This window comes from Hyla sarda, chromosome 4 (genome assembly GCF_029499605.1).
Source record: "Hyla sarda isolate aHylSar1 chromosome 4, aHylSar1.hap1, whole genome shotgun sequence".
NCBI classification, from domain to species: domain Eukaryota; kingdom Metazoa; phylum Chordata; class Amphibia; order Anura; family Hylidae; genus Hyla; species Hyla sarda.
In genome coordinates this window covers 11,741,178-11,760,023 of record NC_079192.1, presented here as the reverse complement: position 1 = coordinate 11,760,023, position 18,846 = coordinate 11,741,178, and the positions used below count along the sequence as shown (strand labels likewise).

General features: G+C 44.4%; 1 protein-coding gene across 1 annotated transcript in view; it reads left to right on the top strand.

The window, feature by feature from the left end:
- The first annotated feature begins 14,920 nt into the window (after positions 1-14,920).
- LOC130367547 (uncharacterized) overlaps positions 14,921-18,846 on the top strand; it is a 67,828-nt gene continuing 63,902 nt past the window's right edge. The window contains exon 1 of the mRNA XM_056570021.1: positions 14,921-15,151. Coding sequence (XP_056425996.1) covers positions 15,100-15,151 — 52 coding nt within the window. The 5' untranslated portion in view covers positions 14,921-15,099. The remainder of the gene's footprint in view (positions 15,152-18,846) is intronic.

Sequence of the window (18,846 nt, the reverse complement as noted above, 5' to 3'; positions counted from 1 at the left end):
ACCTCCTATCCCGACCTCCTATCCCGTCCTCCTATCCCGTCCTCCTATCCCGACCTCCTATCCTGACCTCCTATCCCGTCCATCTATCCCGTCCTCCTATCCCGTCCTTCTATCCCGTCCTCCTTCCCGTCCTCCTATCCTGCCCTCCTATCCCGACCTCCTATCCCGTCCTCCTATCGCGTCCTCCTATCTCGACCTCCTATCCCGACCTCCTATCCCGTCCTTCTATCGCATCCTCCTATCCTGTCCTCCTATCCCATCCTCCTATTCCCTCCTCCTATCCCGTCCTCCTATCCTGTCCTCCTATCCCGTCCTCCTATCCCGACCTCCTATCCCAACCCGTAATATGTGTACCAGTTATTGAAATATCTCCAGCTGTACTGAAGTTATGTGGGAACATACATTTCTCATTGATTTGCATGGGACTTTAAACAAAAACCCTGACCCTCACAAATGGGGGTAGTTAAGGGTTAAATTAACTATCCTATATTTTAAGTGGACATATAAGTAACATGTGATAAAAGTATTATCAAAATATCTCCAGCCGTTTGGAAGTTATGCAGTAACATATAATTCCCATAGACTCGTATGGGACTTTAAACATAAACCCCGCCCCTGGCAAATGGGGGTGAGTAAGGGTTAAATTACCTATCCTATGTTTGTTGTTGACATATAAGTAACATGTGGCCAAGTTTCATGTTAATATCTTTAGCCATTTGGAGGTGATGCTGGAACATACACACACATACATATATACATACACACACACATTTAGTTTTATATATATAGATTAGAACTCTTCACTGTGGGTGCCACCTTATTACCAATATTCGTAGTTTTTCTAAAAATAAATGTGGGTTCTCTCTGTAGACATTGTCCCACAATCCGGTCTTCTTTCAAAATATCCCAGTGTTTCTTCACTATCCTTTTCAGCACGTTACTCTGACTGTTCTAAGTAGTGATAATAGGGACTTTAATGGTTTCATCCACCAGGTCAGTGGCCTCTTTTACTTTTTTAGTAAGTAAGTCACCCCTTTCCACCTCCTTCACTTGTTCCGCAATTGTCTCTAGAGTTTCCTTATTGTAACCTTTCTCCATAAATTTGTTCTGCAGGTCCACTGCTTCTTTGCTATATTCCTCCAATTCTCTACAATTTCTCCTCAGACGGATAAACTGGCTACGGGGAATATTCTTGAGCCAGATGGGTAAGTGACAGCTGTCTAGATTAATATAACTATTCAGTACATCCAGAGTAAGTTTGAATGTATTTATATATATATATATATATATATATATATATATATATATATATATTTCCTCTTTTTTTGTTCCTGTGCGCCGATACGCTAGTTTAATACTAAGCTGTGCATTCACTATCTATGTGAGGAGTTGTCAGGACCCTCTCAGCGTTATCTTGGCAGCCAGTAACACATCGTTCCAGCGCTAGTGATATCCATATATTTGTATTTTAAAATGTGTTGTATCTTTAAGAGTTATGTCATATGATTGTTACCCAGGAGGTACCAGTGACCAGGTGATCCCAAGAGTGACCTATGGGCTCCCTGCTAGTCTCCCCCATATAAGCCCTTGGTGGAGCTTCTCTCTCTTCGGCTGAGGTCCAGTGCAGTCGTCTAGTGTGTGTGTCCAGAGTGTTGGAGACCTCAAAGTCCAGTCCTGCAGCCGCCATCAAGACAAGTAAGATAAAGTCACAGCTTTATGAGTCAAGTCAGTCTCTGTCATCTGTCAAGTCAGCGTGGTCGGCATTTAATTGTCCAGTCCTTAAGGTCTCTGAGTCACTGGTCACCTCCGTGGGCCCTGGCTGAACTGTATAGACTTCACCAACTGTCTACCCTCAGTAAAGCTACAGTTGTCCGTAGCTTGGCGTCGGAGTCTTTATTTCCCCCGTGCCTAGCCCAGGATACAGCGGTATACCTTCGGGTGGTATTGAGGCTAAACCACGCCCTCGCATCACAAATACAAGTGGTTAATGCCATCTGCCCCTAGGGTAACCACATCTGCCCTCATCACACCCCGCTAACACACATTTATATCCATTGTCAGGAAAGGGTTGATAAATAATTGACCAGAAATGAAGCCGACAACTTTTATGTGATGCAACAGATAGTGTTTATTAGAAAGTGGTCATTGAAATGTAATTTTTGTAATGTAATTTTTGTAATATATGATAATGCAGATGACACAATGTAATGTTATTAATGTAATAATTTCCAGTCAATTTCATCTTCATTAATTTAGAAGTTTAAGACCTGACTGAATTTTCTTACGAATCTGTTACTGATTTATAATTAAATCATTTGTGGGTGTTAGAGTCACCCGGATAATGCTCTACAAAAAATTCTTTCTTGGGTAGCCGAGGTGAGTATCCGTAGTATTTGGCCAAATTTGGTTACTAGCTCTCAACTGGGGCGGCTCAAGCCTGGGGGCCAATATTTATTCCATATGTCTACATGGCAGGGTAGGTAAGGCGGGCACTTACATATTATCAACAATGTATAGGAAAAATACAAAAATGATAAGAAAACAGAATAAACCAGAACATCTCTGAAAGCCGTATATACAGGTCTGACTTCAGTTAGATATAGATTTCCTTTTTCTTGCCTCTAGAAACTAACTCTTCTGATAAGGAAAACTTAAAGGAGTAGTCCGGGATGGAAAAATTGTCCCCCATACTTTCGGCAGTAAAAAAATAAAGAGATACATACGTTCCTTCGCTCCCCCGGTGTCTCCGGTAACCCACTCCGGTCTCGGCCGCGATCCTCTTCCTGGTTGCCTATGGTCGGTGAGTCATACTGCACTCACCGGCCATAAGTCCCGACTCGGCAGGCGATATGCTGAGCGGCAGTGTACTGGGTGGCCGGCAGCAGGTACTGGGTGGTCGGTGAGTCATACTGCACTCAGCCAATCACCGGCCAATCACAAGCTGCAGCGAAGTCTCGACTCGGCCAGCAATAGGCTGAGTGACAGTGTGACGTTTTCGGCCCCGGCACCAAGTGCCGGGGCCGAAAACGTCACACTGCCGCTCGGCCTATCGCCGGCCGAGTCGGGACTTCGCTGCGGCCTGTGATTGGCTGAGTGCAGTATGACTCACCGACCACCGGCAACCAGGAAGAGGATCGCGACAGAGATCGGAGTGGGTTACTGGAGGCACCGGGGGAGTGAAGGAAGGTATGTATCTCTTTATTTTTTTTACTCCTGGCAGTATGGCGGACAATTTTTCCATCCCGGAGTACTCATTTATTCTGTAAAATAAACAAATTCAGCCAGTAAATTATATATATATAGCTATTATAAAAGGAAATGCATGTGAAGCCTTATAATAAACCATGGATACAGAAATGCTGGAGATTGATAAGTTCCGAAGGTCTGACTGGGTAAGCTTTGTAATCGAGCTCAATCTGGAAAAGCCCTCGGTCACAGTCTTTTCCACTTACATGGGTATTGTCTGCTGCCCGGATATTGTACAGGCCATAGGTGTCAATGCCTCCAGTCTTTACACATTTCACCTGCGATTTCCCTCGGTTTCCCAGGCGTCCAGTACACTCTCCATTGGAGAACCATATGGTCACTGAAAGCACATTACAATTATCATAGCAGATGTGCATGGATTTTACTTTTCTGTTGTTTAAGGGAAATCTATGAACCTTTCCTCCAGATGTAAAACTTCTATCAGTGTCTGTACTATAGAATAGCTGGAGGCCTTCAATAAAACTCCTTTCTTTATGATAGATTGTGACTGTTTCCATATCACCAATCCTTTCGTATTTCTCGTCGTGATCTATATGTATTCTTTCTATAACATTGATGCTGGTCACATTACCTTCCCTTGTGTTGTCATCACCTGGTGTATATAAAACTGATTTTCTTTCTTTCCCATCAAGATGTGGTGAAATGGGGCCAAAGCTAGCTATAGACATGGATGACGGTATCACTGAGGGGTTATCTTCATTCCCGGGAATGAAATTATCCAGGTAGAAGGTTGGCACCAGTATTTGCAGCATTTCACCGTTCCGAAAACCAAACATCTTCTTTTTCACAGCTTCACATATAGGTTTTAAATAATCTCTTTTGTAACCAACATAAGTAGAATCTGTATACCTAACCCTATCTTTGCCTATTTGATCAAAAACTTCTCCATATGGTATCCGTGTAAATGTTATGACTGCGGTAGACACCGGAACAAGAGTAGTACCTACGTCTACAATGATTTGTGATTTTCTCCATTCAACCCATTTGGGATAAATGTCTTTTATGAAATCTTTATATGAAGAAATCTGATCTTCCAGATCCTTCCTCCACACTGGAGTATTGTCCTCATCGTACATCTCCTTTCCATGTTGAAGTCTCTCCTTGAGGATCAGTAGATGTTGAGTGCTGTGAGTGACCACTAGAGGGATCAGCTGCACAGAGTTTTTGGACTGTGTTAGCTTGATGCACAATTCATTACAGGCATGGATCAGCGTTGACATCAAGGAGCCCTTTTCTCTGATCTGAGCGTCTACATACCCCTGCATGGTTTTCTGTATGGCCCGGATTTCATTATTTCTCTCCTGAAGTTCATGGTGAAGGATTTTTTCATCTATCAATCCTTCTACTTGCTCTTTTATTAGACTCCAGATATCTGGCCCTAAATCTGGCCACAATTTGCCTAAAAGAAAACTAACCATTTTTCCAATTGGGACGCCTCCAATCGGTGGAACATTTCCTATGATGGTGACCAAAATGCTTTTTACTCTAGAATTCCATGTATCTCCCGGAGATCCTGTGCTTTTACTTCCTATGAACATACAGACATAAAAAAGTGTTTATATCATGCAAATTCAATTATAGTAACTTTTGAAAGAAATTTTCCATAGTTGTCTGTTTTATATAGGCCCCAATGTTATAGAACCACAATGCAATAGTAATCTATATATAGAAAACTCAATGGCCCTGATTTACTAACGTGAACCCAAGTGTTTTTGTCGGGTTTAGCACCTAATATTCTGTTGCACGATGTATGCAACAGTGTGTGCAACCAAAAAAAACTGAGGTTTTTAATGATGTTTAGTTGTTCACAACAACAGCCATTAGAGATGTTATTTGCATCTCTCAGGCTAAATTAACAAGCTGGTGGTTAATTTTGTGCCCTTTAGTCAGCCTTTCTTTACATGTACTATTTTTGTGAACTTTAACTCCTTAAGGACCCAGGACGTACGGGGACATCCCCACACCCTGGGCTTTAAGGACCCAGGACGTCCCCAAAATGCTTCAGCAGGCATCCAGGGCAAACGCCGAGGGGGGCCATGTAGGCCCCCCATGTCGGCGATCGTCGCAAATCACGAGGGAAATCGCCCCTGCGATCTGCGGCGTTACCGGGCTGATCGGGTCTCTGGGACCCGAACGCCCGGTAACTTTGCATGATCTTGGTTGTCACAGACAGCCAGGACCATGCTGAAGGCTAGGAGCGAGGTGGCAAGCCGGCCACCTCCTCCTATACCCTGCGATCCATCGGTTAGCTAACCGACCAATCGCAGGGGGGGGGTTACTTCCTCCCGGCCTGCCCGGCCTCTGGAAATCCGGAGAGAAGAGAACGGGAGGAAGACCGGAGGACGCGACGGGGGACGGGGGAGTGCTGGGGCCCGGCCCCTGTACTTACCTCGTCCCTGAAGACCCTGATCCCAGCGGCGGAGATGGCGGCGGTGGCAACAGGTGAGTGGATCTGCGGCGGCGTTGCGGGACCTTTGCAGCAGTCCAGACCGCCGTAAAGCGACATGCATTGCTCCATCCGGTCCCCTTACACTACAACTCCCAGCATGCCCAGACAGCTCTTGGCATCTGGGCATGCTGGGAGTTGCAGTTTTGCAACATCTGGAGGTCCACAGTTTGGAGACCACTGGGCCCTTCCAGATGTTTCAAAACTACACAACCTCAGCATACCCTTACTGTCCAGGCATGCTGGGAGCTGTAGTTCTGTAACATCTGGCCCTTCAGATGTTGCAGAACTACAACTCCCAGCATGCCTGGGCAGTTTTGGCATACTGGGAGTTGTAGTTTTGCAACATCTGGAATGGCACAGATTGGGAACCACTGTATTAGTGGTCTGCAAACTGTAGTCCTCCAGATGTTGCAAAACTACAACTCCAAGCATGCTGGGAGTTGTAGTTCGGCAACATCTGGCTCTAAAGATGTTGCCGAACTACTACTTCCAGCATGCCTGAGAATGTTTGGGAGTTGTGGTTTTGCAACAACAGGAGGCAAACTGGTTGGGAAACATTGTCTGTTTCCTAACTCAGTGTTTCCCAACCTGTGTGCTTCCAGCTGTTGCAAAACTATAACTACCAGTATGCACTGATAGACCGTGCATGCTGGGAGTTGTAGTTTTACAACAGCTGGAGGCCCCCCCCCCCCCCCCCCTGTGAATGTACAGGGTACATTCACATGGGCAGGGGGCTTACAGTGAGTATCAGGCTGCAAGTTTGCGATGCAGCAAATTTTGCGCGGCAGCTCAAACTCGCAGCGGGAAACTCGCTGTAATCCCCCACCCATGTGACTGTATCCTAAAAACACTACACTACACTAACACAAAATAAAATAAAAAGTAAAAAACACTACATATACACATACCCCTACACAGCCCCCCTCCCCTCCCCAATAAAAATGAAAAACGTCTGGTACACCACTGTTTCCAAAATGGAGCCTCCAGCTGTTGCAAAATCACAACTCCCAGTATTGCCGGACAGACGTTGACTGTCCAAGCATGCTGGGAGTTTAGCAACAGCTGGAGGCACCCTGTTTGGGAATCACTGGCGTAGAATACCCCTATGTCCACCCCTATGCAAATCCCTAATTCAGGCCTCAAATGCACATGGCGCTCTCACTTCGGAGCCCTGTCGTATTTCAAGGCAACAGTTTAGGGCCACATATGGGGTATTTCCGTACTCGGGAAACAAATGTTGGGGGGCTTTTTCTCCTTTCACCCCTTATGAAAAGGTGAAGTTGGGGTCTACACCAGCATGTTAGTGTAAAAAAATTAGTTTTTTACACTAACATGCTGGTGTTGCCCTATACTTTTCATTTTGACAAGAGGTAAAAGGGAAAAAAGCCCCCCAAAATTTGTAATGCCATTTCTCCAGACTACGGAGATACCCCATATGTGGGCGCAAAGTGCTCTGGGGGCGCACAACAAGGCCCAGAAGGGAGAGTGCACCATGTACATTTGAGGTGATTTGCACAGGGGTGGCTGATTTTTTTACGTATGCAAAAGTCGTGAAACCCCTGTGGGGTATTAAGGCTCACTTTATTCCTTGTTACGTTCCTCAAGGGGTCTAGTTTCCAAAACAGTATGGCATGTGTTTTTTTTTTGCTGTTCTGGTACCATAGGGGCTTCCTAAATGCAACATGCCCCTGAGCAAAATTTGCTCTCAAAAAGACAAATATGACTCCTTCTCTTCTGAGCATTGTAGTTTGCCCGTAGTGCACTTCAGGTCAACTTATGGGGTACCTCCATACTCAGAAGAGATGGGGTTACAAAATTTGGGGGGTATTTTCTGCTATTAACCCTTGCAAAAATGTGAAATTTGGGGAGAAACACACATTTTAGTGAATTTTTTTTTTTTTTGTTTTACATATGCAAAAGTCGTGAAACACCTGTGGGGTATTAAGGCTCACTTAATTCCTTGTTACGTTCATCAAGGGGTCTAGTTTCCAAAATGGTATGCCATGTGTTTTTTTTTTTTTTTTTTTGCTGTTCTGACACCATAGGGGCTTCCTAAATGCAACATGCCCCCCAAAAACCATTTCAGAAAAACGTACTCTCCAAAATCCCCTTGTCGCTCCTTCGCTTCTGAGCCCTCTATTGCGCCCGCCGAACAATTTACATAGACATATGAGGTATGTCCTTACTCGAGAGAAATTGGGTTACAAATTTTGGGGGCTTTTTCCTCCTATTACCCCTTGTAAAAATTCAAAAATTGGGTCTACAACAACATGCAAGTGTAAAAAATGAAGATTGTGAATTTTCTCCTTCACTTTGCTGCTATTCCTGTGAAACACCTAAAGGGTTAATACACTTACTGAATGTCATTTTGAATACTTTGGGGGATGCAGTTTTTATAATGTGGTAATTTGTGGGGTATTTCTAAGATGAAGACCCTTCAAATCCACTTCAAACCTGAACTGGTCCCTGAAAAATAGTGAGTTTGGAAATTTTGTGAAAAATTGGAAAATTGCTGCTGAACTTTGAAGCCCTCTGAAGTCTTCCAAAAGTAAAAACTCATAAATTTTATGATGCAAACATAAAGTAGACATATTGTATATGTGAATAAAAAAATTATTTTGAATATCCATTTTCCTTACAAGCAGAGAGCTTCAAAGTTAGAAAAATGCAAAATTTTCAAATTTTTCATAAAATTTTGGGATTTTTCACCAAGAAAGGATGCAAGTTACCACAAAATTTTGCCACTATGTTAAAGTAGAATATGTCCCGAAAAAACAATCTCGGAATCAGAATGATAACTAAAAGCATTCCAGAGTTATTAATGTTTAAAGTGACAGTGGTCAGATGTGCAAAAAATGGCCGGGTCCTAAGGTGTAAAATGGCCTGGTCCTTAAGGGGTTAAAATTAAATTTGACTGGTGATGGATATTTTGATTGTTATTGCTTTGAACAGATTCATTTTCTACAAACGTCCTCTCTTCTCAATAGGATCTCCATGTCTCCATTTTTTCTTTTTTACCCGGGTTTTACCAGCCTAGTTTGTGCAACCTAAACAATATTCCGTGCGACAGAAAAAAACTGACACTAGCGACACAATAGTAAATAAGGTGAGAAAAATAGTGGAGGAAAAACAAAAACACTCCAAAAAAGTAAGTAAATGAGGGCCAATGTGTGTGTATGTATATATGTATGTATGTGTGTGTGTGTATGTGTGTGTGTGTGTGTCTATGTGTGTGTGTATGTGTGTGTGTGTGTGTATGTGTGTGTATGTATGTATGTATGTATGTATGTGTGTGTGTGTGTATGTTCCGGCATCACGTCAAAACCGCTAAAGAATTTATCATGAATCTTGGTCACATGTTACTTATATGTCAACAACAAACATAGGATAGATGATTTAACCCTTACTCACCCCCATTTGCCAGGGGCGGGGTTTAAGTTTAAAGTCCCATACAAGTCTATGGGAAATATATGTTACTGCATGACTTCCAAACGGCTGGAGATATTTCGATAATACTTGGTCACATGTTACTTATATGTCCACTTAAAATATAGGATAGTTATTATACTGAATACTGAATAGTTATTGCTTAATTTTATGTCTGATACTTGTCTTTGTTTGTACCTCATAATTGTAAGCCCTGCGGAATCTGTAGGCGCTATATAAATAAATAAAATAAAAAATAAATAAATAGGATGGTTAATTTAACCCGTAACTACCGCCATTTGTGAGGGTCAGGGTTTTTGTTTAAAGTCCCATGCAAATCAATGGGAAATGTATGTTCCCACATAACTTCCGTACGGCTGGAGATATTTCAATAATACCTGGTACACATATTACTTATATGTCAAATAAAAATATATGATCGTTAAATTAAGACAGTTTTTTGTTTCAAGTCCCATGCAAGTATATGGGACTTCCAGTACCTTACTCCACAAGCACCGCTCTGCATCTCCTGGTGAATGTGTCACTCCGGCTTGCAAGCCACACCCCATCTCACAAAGACACGCCCACAGTTAAGCCTCACCCCTTTTATTTTCTACTTTTTTGTGCATCGGTCACGCTTGCAAATCACGCACAGTCCCACAAAGCCACGTGCCCTTCTATTTTCAACTAACAATATCTTCATAAAAAATCAGTCCCACCTAAGGATATGAGGATGGGGCATAAGGACGAGATATGAGGACAGGATATGAGGATGGGACATAAGGACAGGATATAAGGATGGGATATGAGGACAGGATATGAGGTTGGGATGTGAGGTCGGGATATGAGGATGGGATGTGAGGTCGGGATATGAGGACGGGATATGAGGTCGAGATGTGAGGTTGGGGTATGAGGACGGGATATGAGGTCAGGATAGGAGGATGGGATATGAGGACAGGATAGGAGGTCAGGATATCAGGACGGGATATGAGGTTGAGATAGGAGGTTGGGATATGAGGACGGCCAATGAGAACGGGATATGAGGACTGGATAGCAGGTTGGGATAGGAGGTCAGGATAGGAGGTCGAGATATGAGGATGGGATATGAGGTCGGGATATGAGGATGGGATATGAGGACGGGATATGAGGTCGAGATAGGAGGACGGGATAGGTGGTCGGGATATGAGGACAGGATGTGAGGTCAAGATATGAGGTCGGGATATGAGGATGGGATATGAGGTTGGGATGTGAGGTCGGGATATGAGGATGGGATGTGAGGTCGGGATATGAGGACGGGATATGAGGTCGAGATGTGAGGTTGGGGTATGAGGACGGGATATGAGGTCAGGATAGGAGGATGGGATATGAGGACAGGATAGGAGGTCAGGATATCAGGATGACACCAAGCTTTGTAGCACGGTACAGTCTATAGAGGATGTGCATAAGTTACAAGATGACTTGGATAGACTAAGTGTCTGGGCATCCACTTGGCAAATGAGGTTCAATGTGGATAAATGTAAAGTTATGCATCTGGGTACTAATAACCTGCATGCGTCGTATGTCTTAGGGGGGATTAAACTGGCAGAGTCACTGGTAGAGAAGGATCTGGGTGACTTGTAGATCACAGACTACAAAATAGCATGCAATATCAGGCTGCTGCTTCCAAAGCCGGCAGGATATTGTCATGTATAAAAAGAGGCATGGACTCGAGGGGCAGGGACATAATACTCCCCCTTTATAAATCATTGGTACGGCCTCACCTGGAATATGCTGTTCAGTTTTGGTCGCCTGTTCATAAAAGGGACACTGCGGAGTTGGAAAGGGTGCAGAGACGCGCGACTAAACTAATATGGGGCATGGAACATCTTAGCTATGAGGAGCGATTAAAGGAGTTACAATTGTTTAGTCTTGAGAAGAGACGTTTAAGGGGGGATATGATAAACGTATATAAGTATATAAATGGCCCATACAAAAAATATGGAGAAAAACTGTTCCAGGTTAAACCCCCCCAAAGGACGAGGGGGCACTCCCTCCGTCTGGAGAAGAAAAGGTTTAGTCTAAAGGGGCGGCACGCCTTCTTTACCGTGAGGACTGTGAATTTATGGAACGGTCTACCTCAGGAACTGGTCACAGCAGGAACAATTAACAGCTTTAAAGCAGGGTTAGCTACATTCCTGGAACAAAATAACATTAATGCTTATGCAGAATTATAAAACTACATCCCTTTCCCTTATCCCCTTACATCCTTCCCTTCAATCCCCTGGTTGGACTTGATGGACGTATGTCTTTTTTCAACCATACTAACTATGTAACTATGATGGGATATGAGGTCGAGATAGGAGGTCGGGATATGAGGACGGCAAATGATAACGGGATATGAGGACTGGATAGGAGGTTGGGATAGGAGGTCAGGATAGGAGGTCGAGATATGAGGATGGGATATGAGGTCGGGATATGAGGATGGGATATGAGGACGGGATATGAGGTCGAGATAGGAGGACGGGATAGGTGGTCGGGATATGAGGACAGGATGTGAGGTCAAGATAGGAGGTCGGGATATGAGGATGGGATAGGAGGAGGGGATATGAGGTCGAGATACGAGGACGGGATAGGAGGTCAGGATATTATGACGGGATATGAGGGCGGGATATGAGGACGGGATATTTCCTGGCCTCATTGTGGTGGAACATCGTTCTGCAGAATTTTGATCCAGTGGGCCGTAAAAGACTTGTATTGGCCCTGGCCATAGCTTCTACTCCATGTACCTACCGTGCTATGCACTCTACTGCACACTGTTACGCCGAGCGCTCCGGGTCCCTGCTCCTCCCCGGAGCGCTCACGGCGTCTCTCTCCCTGCAGCGCCCCGGTCAGACCCGCTGACCGGGAGCGCTGCACTGACATTGCCGGCGGGGATGCGATTCGCACAGCGGGACACGCCCGCTCGCTAATCGCATCCCAAGTCACTTACCCGTCCCGGTCCCCGGCTGTCATGTGCTGGCGCGCGCGGCTCCGCTCTCTAGGGCGCGCGCGCGCCAGCTCTCTGAGACTTAAAGGGCCAGTGCACCAATGATTGGTGCCTGGCCCAATTAGCTTAATTAGCTTCCACCTGCTCCCTGGCTATATCTGATCTCCTCCCTTGCACTCCCTTGCCGGATCTTGTTGCCTTGTGCCAGTGAAAGCGTTTAGTGTTGTCCAAAGCCTGTGTTCCTGAACTCCTGCTATCCATCTTGACTACGAACCTTGCCGCCTGCCCCGACCTTCTGCTACGTCTGACCTTGCCTCTGCCTAGTCCTTCTGTCCCATGCCTTCTCAGCAGTCAGCGAGGTTGAGCCGTTGCTAGTGGATACGACCTGGTTGCTACTGCGGCAGCAAGACCATCCCGCTTTGCGGCGGGCTCTGGTGAACACCAGTAGCCTCTTAGAACCGGTCCACCAGCACGGTCCACGCCAATCCCTCGCTGACACAGTGGATCCACAACCTGTAAGCCGAATCGTGACACACACCGACAACTGCATAAAGTGGCTAAACATCATATTGTCAGAATATCCCCGCACAACTTGCACAACTCCTGGAAGACAGTGAGAACTTTTCTTGCTGCTGGAACCTATATCACCAGACACTTGGCTGCTGCTGTTGCTACCTGTTGTGGTGCTGGTACTGCCACCAGCATTCTTACTGGCAGAGGACACGGCAAAGGAGTTCTGTCCTCTACCACATCCCACAATTCCTTTACCAGACTTTAAAAAATAAAGACTTGGAAGTTATTTTTATTTTTTTTGGGTGTTAGAAATGCATATTTATGTTGAAATATGCAACAAATGCTATTCCTTTTGTTTATTCATCCCAGAAAATACACATAATTTGTCCTTAGATGGCTATGCCATGTTCACTCTCAAAGCTTTTAATGCATGTTAAAATACAGATCATCCAACTGCTATACTCCGCTTGCCATCCGCTATACAAAGGCATGCAACTGCATAGCATACATGTAAGTCATGCGTTGGGAGAAGGGAATATGGCAGGGGCCTGAGAGTCATGTCTACGACATAACAGGCAGATGCCCGCAGCTCTCAGCAGCTGACATCATCCAGTAATGATGGATATTTGAACTGGCTCTGATATCCGTCATTTAAATGGTTAAATGCCGTGATCAATAGCAATAACGACATTAAAAAAATAAATGCCAGTAATCCCTGGTGTCTAGGGGACCCATCGGCAGCTCTGCAAAGTAATCACGGCTGCCAATGCGTGGCTGTAGAAAAACGGGGACTTACCCGTCCTTCCTGGTGCATGGTGGATCAGCGATTTGTTAAGGCTACCTTAGGCAGCCCTTAGCAATCGAGCGTCGATAACATAAATCAGTGTAATGCATGGTGAACAGTGTAAATACAAAAAAATTCTAAATGCCAAATTTGATAAATTTTGGTCACACCACATACCAGAAAAAACTTAGCAAAAAGTGATCAAAATATCACATATACTCAAAGGTGGTACCGTGAAAAACTACAACTCATGACACAAAGACAAAAAACCCTAACACTTCTCCGTAGGTTGAAAAATAAAAAGTTATAAGGGTCAGAACTTGACAGGGAACTGATTTTTTTTTTTTTTTTAAGTTTTCTATTTTTTTTTAACCATAAAAACATAAAAGGAAACAAAAATATCCAAGTTTGGTATCACTGGAATCGTACTGACCCATAGAATGAAGAGAGTGTGGCAGATTTACCATGTGTATTGTGACCTCCTATAAAATTATTGCCCCTATTGCCCCACAAAATTGAGCATTTAATATTTTTTTCAATTTTGCCAAACATATATATTTTCTTCTGGCTTTGTCATACTTTAACAAAATAAGTATGTTAAAGGGGTACTCCGGCGAAAAACTTTTTTTTTTTTTTTTATCAACTGGTGCCAGAACGTTAAACAGATTTGTAAATTACTTCTATTTAAAAATCTTAATCCTTCCAGTACTTATCAGCTGCTGTATACTACAGAGGAAGTTCTTTTCTTTTGAATTTATTTTCAGTCTGACCACAGTGCTCTCTGCTGACACCTCTGTCCATGTCAGGAACTGTCCAGAGCAGGAGAGTTTTGCTATGGGGATTTTCTCCTGCTCTGGACAGTTACTGACATGGACAGAGGTGTCAGCAGAAAGCACTGTGGTCAGACTGGAAAGAAATAAAATAAAAAACTTCCTCTGTAGTATACAGCAGCTGATAAGTACTGGAAGGATTAAGATTTTTAAATAGAAGTAATTTACAAATCTGTTTAACTTTCTGGCACCAGTTGATTTAATAAAAATAGTTTTTCACCGGAGTACCCCTTTAAGAATGTCCCTATTCTGACCCCCTATAACTATCTCATCCTGCCACCGACATATGGGAGAGGAAAGAGAGCTGGCACTACTACCTTTGTAGCTCCTGACTGAATGATCCTCTGGTGCTCGCTCAGTAGATTACAGGAAAAAATCCATTCAATGAGAAATAGATACAAGTGGCACTCACCCTCCATGCTTCAGGCTGGTAATTTACTGTGGGTGTATAAGTGGTACAGAAGAGAAGAGCGACAAACGTTTTACACTTCACGTGTTTCTCCTGGCTCATCACAATCACACCCCCCTCTGTTTTATACTCCAGCCTCTCCCTGTGAGCGACATGCAGGAAGCCCCAATCCCCCCCCCCCCCAGACCCCCTCCTGATCCTCCTGGGTGCTGTGTCAGCTCACTGCCCATATCACATGCTCCTGGGTCAGCATGCCAACCAGAGGACACAATAGAGCAGTAACATCATCACTTCAGTGTAACGCTGCAATCCAAAGCTACCTACCGTATTCTTTGAGCAAAAATAAATGTATGACTCCATATCAGCATGGCTTTATGAGGGATCGGTCCTGTCAAACTAACCTGATCAGCTTTTATGAGGAGGTGAGCTCCAGACTGGACCAGGGGCAATCGCTGGATGTCGTATATCTGGATTTTTCCAAAGCATTTGATACGGTGCCTCATAAAAGGTTGGTGCATAAAATGAGAAGGATGGGGCTGGGGGAGAATGTGTGTGAGTGGGTAAGTAACTGGCTCAGTGATAGGAAACAGAGGGTGGTTATTAATGGTACTTATTCTGATTGGGTGACTGTTATTAGTGGGGACCACAGGGGACAGTCTTGGGTCCTGTTCTATTTAATATATTAATGAATGACCTTGCAGAGCAGTTGAATGGTAAAGTAGCAATCTTTGCAGATGATACTAAACTCTGTAAAGCGGTAAACACAATAGAGGACAGTGCACTGTATATAATAGATAACACAATAGAGGATAGTGCACCATTACAAATGGATCTGGATAGGTTGTAGGTTTGGGCTGGGAAGTGGCAGATGAGGTTCAACACTGATAAATGTAAGGTAATGCACATGGGAAGGAAAAATCCGGGCTGGGATTATGTATTAAATGGGAGAACACTTGGGACGACTGACATGGAAAAGGATTTGGGAGTCTTAGTTAACAGTAAATTTAGCTGTAGTGACCAGTGTCGGGCAGCTGCTGCCAAGGCAAATAAAAACATGGGGGGCATCAATGGGGGCATAGATGCCCACGACAAGGAAATAATTCTAACGCTGTACAAATCACTAGTCAGACCACACATGGAATACTGTGTACAGTACTGGTCAGAACACACATAGAATACTGTGTACAGTACTGGGCACCAGTGTACAAGAAAGATGTAGTGGAGCTGGAGAGGGTTCAAAGACGGGCAACCAGGGTAAAATGGGGAATGGGAGGACTACAGTACCCAGAAAGATTATCAGAATTAGGGTTATTTAGTTTAGAAAAAAGAAGGCTTAGGGGAGACCAAATAACTATGTATAAATATATCAGGGGCCGTACAGAGATCTCTCCCATGATCTATATATACCCAGGACTGTATCTATAACAAAGGGGCATCCTCTACGTCTAGAGGAAAGAAGGTTTCTACACCAGCACAGACAGGGGTTCTTTACTGTAAGAGCAGTGAGACTGTGGAATTCTCTGCCTGAGGAGGTGGTCATGGTGAACTCTGTAAAAGAGTCCAAAAGGTTTTTTTTTTGGGAGAACAATAACATTGATGGATTGGTTATGTATACTAGATTTATAGGGAAAGAACGTTGATCCAGGGATATTCTGAGGCCAGATTTGGAGTCGGGAAGGAATTTTTACCTCTAGTATGAGGTTTTTTTGCCTTCCTCTGGATCAACTCAGTAGGGACTCATTAGGGATATAGGTTGAACTTGATGGACTCTGGTCTTTTTTTAACCTTATGAACTATTGACTGCATAGTACAGAGCAGCACACACTTCACCACACACTTCACCATAGAGAACACATACTTCAATACACAGACTATACAAACTTATTATAGGAATATTTTAGAAAAACGCTCATGTCTAATTTGTCGATCAGACCTAACGATCCCATAGCGTCCGTCTTGAGGATCCAATTTGCTTCTGTAATAATAATTTCTCTTCTATTATAAGGACCATTAACCACTTCCAGTCCTGCAACTTTTTAAACTGAAAGATCGCTATTATGATGACAACGCGTTTCGATCCTGAACTAGGATCGAAACGCGTTGCCAACATAAAATAAAAATTGTTCAGTACCTCTCCTGGAGCCAGCGCCTTCATCTAGGGGTACAAGTTTTCATACCCTTTATGTGAACATAGGCTCACTCTTACATACGGATCCCTGATCGTTTGGTCTACGTAGTGGCCACATGGACACATGATCACATAAACTACATACAAGTAATAAACTGTTAGATGTAACATTCTACACATCCTAATCTAAGGAATTTAGCTTCCATATTCAAAAGGCAGTGAGTGCACTGTCTACACAGGGCACACTGGGTCAGCATCCTTTAGAACGAGGATCCACCGCAACAGGGCCAGGATATAGTAGTGACACCTTAACAGTTGCGCCAATCCAGTTCAATTTCTGACGCCTCTCGTCTATCCTCCTCCTCATCCAGGTTCTCATCGACCGACATCTTGTTTCCTTCCACAGGGAAGTTTCCCCTCGTTCTTCTTCCTCCTCCTTTCAGCGCTGCCAGGGGGAGAAAAGCCACACAGGGAGGGTTGCTTCCTTTGGATAGGGGATAAGATGTCTAAGCGCCGGAGTACCCTTTTAAATTTCCTTTTCGTACACCCTATATATTTCAAATTGCAATTGGTGCACTCTATGACATATACAACATTCGTGCTGCGATGAGATACCTTTTTACAGGAAACTCCCTATTGCCTGTTATGTTTTTAAAGCTCTTCGTTACTTGGACATATTGGCATGTCTTACAAGCCGTCCAGCTGCAGCGATAAAATGCTTATGGTGTCCTCTCCATTACCTTCACTTTCTTCTCCTTAAAGGGGTACTCCGCCCCTAGACATCTTTTCCAAAGGATAGGGAATAAATGTCTGATCACGAGGAGTCCTGCAGCTGGGACCCCAGCAATCTCTGTGCAACACCCGGCATTCATTTAGAATGCTTGGTGCGAGCGGCAGGGGTCGTGACGTCATGGCCACGCCCCTTGTTACATCATGCCATGCCCCCTCAATGCAAGCCTATGGGAGGAGAGGGGCAGCCGCGCCTCTCCCATAGACTTGCATTGAGAGGGTGTGGCATGATGTAACAAGGGGCGTGGCCATGACATCACGACCCCCGCGGCTCGCTCCAACCATTCAGAACAAAATGTTCCAAACGCGGGGGCAGCGGAGTACCCCTTTAAAGCATTTCTGCCCTTTTAAAAGATTTGACCTGCATAATTTTGTTATAGAAAAGGAGTATTCCAATATCAGAAAATTTTATTTAAACAGATTTATAACCCCAGGAAAAATAATTTACTAATATAGTTCCAGAATGTATCTTATGACAGGAATTTGTGTAGTCCTTTCATTGTCAGTGTGTTGTTGTCTCTGCTTCTTCCCAGCTCCTCCCTTTCTCCTGACGAAAAGTCGTGTAGTCCTCTTGTGGTGACCCACCGGGTGAATGGCGGGACCACCGGTGTTGCGGTGTGAGTGGTGGGATCTGATATTATCAACCCCGGGCCGGATGACTGGTGATGTGGGGCGGAGGCTTGTGACATCACGGCAACGCCCCGCTCATGAAATCGCGGCCACGCTCCGCTAATGAAGGGGGGGCGGGCATGACCATGACATCACAAGCATCCAGCTGCACCCAACGCTCTACACGAACGCCGGGTGCAGCAGGGAGATCACGGGGGTCCCCCCACAATCAGACATCTTATCTAGGGGCAGAATACCCCTTTAAGCATGGTCCATATAAGTCTGAATTATACAACCAATGTAGATGGCAGCTCTTTTTAGCCATATAACTCCCTACATGTAAAAAAAACAATCACATTCAAGGATATGGATTAAGAAAATGAGAATTGCCTGATAGAGAAGAACATGGGAGACAGGAGGCCTGTCCTGCGCTGCATGGAGTCAGATGTGTGAAGCCGGAGCTCTGCAAGTAAATGGCCGTAACGGCTCTGATACTGGCGGAATCTCCTCCATTTTTGCGCAGACTGCTTCATCTGCACCTACAGCGTCCACTGAGATGAAGGGGAAAACTAGAAAATGCCAGGGCACCGCTTAGCCCTGACCGTTTAGGCCGGCAGGTGCGCCGACCCAAGATGGCGCCAGTTCCCTGCATATGAGCGAGGAAGATGTGGTGAGTG